The sequence below is a fragment of the Gossypium hirsutum genome, chromosome A06 (assembly GCF_007990345.1).
Source record: "Gossypium hirsutum isolate 1008001.06 chromosome A06, Gossypium_hirsutum_v2.1, whole genome shotgun sequence".
Classification (NCBI taxonomy): Eukaryota; Viridiplantae; Streptophyta; class Magnoliopsida; order Malvales; family Malvaceae; genus Gossypium; species Gossypium hirsutum.
The window spans coordinates 122,956,737-122,960,601 of NC_053429.1; the positions used below are offsets into that span (position 1 = coordinate 122,956,737).

At 31.4% G+C, this 3,865-nt stretch overlaps 1 protein-coding gene across 1 annotated transcript; it reads left to right on the forward strand.

Annotated features, from left to right (window-relative positions):
* Positions 1–1,734: 1,734 nt before the first annotated feature.
* On the forward strand, positions 1,735–2,721 carry LOC121230557 (cytosolic sulfotransferase 5). Its single transcript, XM_041115466.1, has one exon. It carries the CDS (start codon positions 1,735–1,737, stop codon positions 2,719–2,721), a length of 987 nt encoding a protein of 328 aa, XP_040971400.1.
* Positions 2,722–3,865: the final 1,144 nt, after the last annotated feature.

Here is a 3,865-nt window from a genome sequence, read left to right on the forward strand (position 1 = left end):
ATAGTTACATATTTACTACAATATGGGCACATTTCCTAATAGAAATTAATTAAAATAATCTTCTTCTAAAATTTTAAATTTTATTTGATGTTTTCAAATTAAAATCAACTCAAATAACTTATATTTAATAATTGTCTACAAAATTCAAATCATTTTTGATGATATGATATTGGATCATGTTAAACTAAAAAAAAATCATTTCAATTAATTTAATTAATTAATTTTATCTTCCATGCCAAACAAAATCCAAAAAAAAAATTCATCACTTATTTATCTAAACGAAGAACAAGCAATTAATTTAATTAATTATAAGAAATTTTCTTTACTTTTAACATAGCATGAAGATTCGAGATTATATAATCAAAAGAAATTTAAGTCTCATGGAAAATTATTAAATATGAGTTATTTGAGTTGATTTCTTTGAGAATAATCTTGAAAAATAAATTAGAATATTAACATTTAAAATGAGCTCAAATTAATTAATTTAATCAATTTCAATGTTGTTGGGATTTTTGTTATTGCTCGTTCCATGTCTTGTTAGAACGAATCTAATTTACTACTCGGGCCATCAAAATGGGACTTGAATAGGTTTTGGCTAGCAATGTTTGGTCCACTTGAGTGTGGCATGTTTGACAAAACAAGTAGCATGGTTCGACTAAGATTCAAGACTCCCAATCGATTCCTTGATGAGCTTGAAGTTATTGGATAAATATTAAAGTCTTATCTCTTAGTGATTAAAGTGTTATATTTAGAGATAATTATCACATTTACTCAAGGAAGATTTTCAAGGGTTTATTAGTTGAATTAAAGGAGTTTATTTTACAGCTTTCTCAGCCTATAAATAGATGTCATTCTCCCTTGGGGTTACATCGACTTGGAGTGTTGGAAATCTACCATGCATGCTTTCCAATATCTTTGTAATCAACTAGTTTATTTATATTTAGTGTTGGTGATAACACTTGAGTGAATATGAGAGTTGCTTTTGGTGTATGTTGGGTGATTGATTGTTCTCTATTGGGATTGCATGAGCTTCGCTTGCAAGGGGCTATGAGCGTTAGCTCATCAAGACGGATTGATACTATTGCTTGATTTTGTGATAGAATAAGAGTATCTCTTGAGTAAGGTTTTACAGATGAGGGACCATTATGTTTGAACTACATAAATAAATATTGGTTTTGTCATTTCTTCTTTCATTACCTTACTTCCTTTTACATTATGTTTTTTTCTATTTATTGTTGCTACGAACTTTGAGCTTAGTAAAATTTTTTGTTACTGCAAACTAATATTTTACAATGTTATAGTAAAAAACCAGTTGAGATTATAGTAAAAGATTGGTTTGTTTTTATATATATTTTTTATCAAAATATTTATGTATTTTTATATATTCCTTCAATTTTTTTAGAATTAAGATTAAATTGAGGCCATTTATAAATTTTTTAAAAGTTAATAATTAAATTTATTATATCGATTTTTTAACTGTCACATCACTCTTATGTTAACTACAAAAATTTAGGTAGGAGATTTATTTTAAAAAATGATAATTAGGTAACTAAAGACAAAATTAAATAAATTGATAATTAGGTTTGATAAACTGGCCCTAATCGAGTTGGAAATAACATCAAAACAGAGTCACTCCATTATAAATATTAAATAGCATAAGTAATCAACACTATAGAGACATCTTTTGAGCTCCAAAGCTTAGTATTGTGAGAATCTTTCCACTATATTCGGGTCATGGATTCTTCTGATTTCACCGAATCAATGCTAGATCAGCTCCCTATGGAAAGATTTTGGGACATTCCTTTGTACCAATGGGATGGATTTTGGTACAGATCTTATCATCTCCAAGCAACAATGGCTCTTCGTTCCCAGTACATCGCACGCGACGACGACATCATCCTCGCATCCCCCATGAAAACCGGCACCACTTGGCTCAAGGCCCTTTGTTTTTCCATCCTTCAAAAGGAAGAAAACGCTGCTCGCCTTAATGAAGAAACGCTAGCCAAGACCGAGAAAGACGATCCCCGTCACCTCCGAGACCCGCTCGTCGACAACCATCCCGCAGTCTACGTTCAAACCTTGGAAGTTCAAGTTTTTACGGCAAAACCACCGCCGGATGTTTCGGCTATGGAGTCCCCAAGGCTTTTCCACACTCACTTGCCCTACACAGCATTACCGGACTCCATTAAAACCTCCAACTGCAAGCTTGTTTACATAACAAGGAACCCTAAAGACACGTTGGTCTCCATGTGGCACTTCTTCAACAAACTCCGAACACCAGAACAAGGTCCATACCCTTTTGAACAAGCATTCGGGTCCTTCATCAATGGCGTTTCTCATTTCGGTCCATTTTTCGACCACGTTTTACAGTACTGGAACCAAAGCTTGAAATCCCCCAACAAGATACTGTTCTTAAAGTACGAAGACCTCAAAAAGGACACCAGAGGTGAGGTTAAGAAACTGGCTTCGTTCCTTGGAAAACCATTCAATAATGAGAAAGAGGTTGAAGACGTAATATGGAGGTGCAGCTTGGAGAGGCTGAAGAACTTGGAGGTGAACAAGAATGGGATCGACCCTTGGGTTGGGATGCAAAACAGTGCATTCTTCAGGTCTGGAATTGTTGGAGATTGGAAAAACATTATGAGTAAAGAGTTGAGTGAGCGTTTGGATCAAATCACGATGCAGAAATTAAAGGATTCTGGGCTTCACCTTGAGATTTGAACCCCCTCTCTGCACCTCCTCTCTCGTTATCTTCTGCATCAATGGAATAAAATAAATAATTTAATGTTTCTGTGTGTATTTTGTTTTCTTCTACCCATTTTAATAAAAAATAATATATTAGAATTAATGTTAAATTATCTACTTTCTTGTTATAAATTCATGTACGTGATGTCTCAGTGTGATTATTGTGATCATATAGACGTCTACGTATCCCATAAATACAAAATTTAAATTTATATTATAAAATATTTATACGAACATACGAGGATTTTATTTCCTCACTTAAAATTATGGTGACAAACTACTTGATCATATTATAGTTATTCTCGAGATTGTAGTTAAAAAGACCCAGACCCTCTCTCTCTCTCTCTCTCCCTCCTAAGACTTCGCCTTATTCTAGACATCTTTTATGTTGGCTCTTCGCCTTGTATCAAACAAAGTGTACCACCTAACTTCATTGTCATCTTAGCCTTATTTGATCCTAGCATGAACAGCATTGACTATAATTATTTTGTTTGATAAAAGTAATTTTTTTATTTTTTAAAAATTATTTATTTTGTAATTTTGATATTATAAATATAATATTTTATATTATTTTAAATGGTTTTGGATAGATGTTAATATAATAATTTGAAGAATAAATTGTATGAAATGGTGATACCATGACATCTGTATCTTATTTCAATAATTTAATGCCATACAAGCTTTTCTTCTCCTAAATTTCAGCATTTTCCTTCTGAAAAAAATCAAATTCAATTGAAAATGTTAAAATTCAATAGAAAAAAGCTGATGTTACATTAAACTATTGGCAAGAAATACAAATGACCTAACATTCCAGTTTCATACAATCTTTTCTCAATAATTTGAATGTTTTATTTTATAAAAAAATTATTTATTTCAAAATATGATTTAAAAATAAAAATAAAAATTGCTTTAACATTTTTAATATTTGTTTTGAAAGTTTTATTTTAATTAAATATATATATGTAGGAACACAATGTTTTCAATCAATATAAGAAAAACGTGATCGCTTCAAACTTTTCCGTGAGTAAGAAATTTGACAAATGTCCTCAAAGGTGAAATTAATAGTTGAAGAGCGTGGAGGCCGCAAAATAATCAAGATGAGCACAAGTTCCAAATAAAT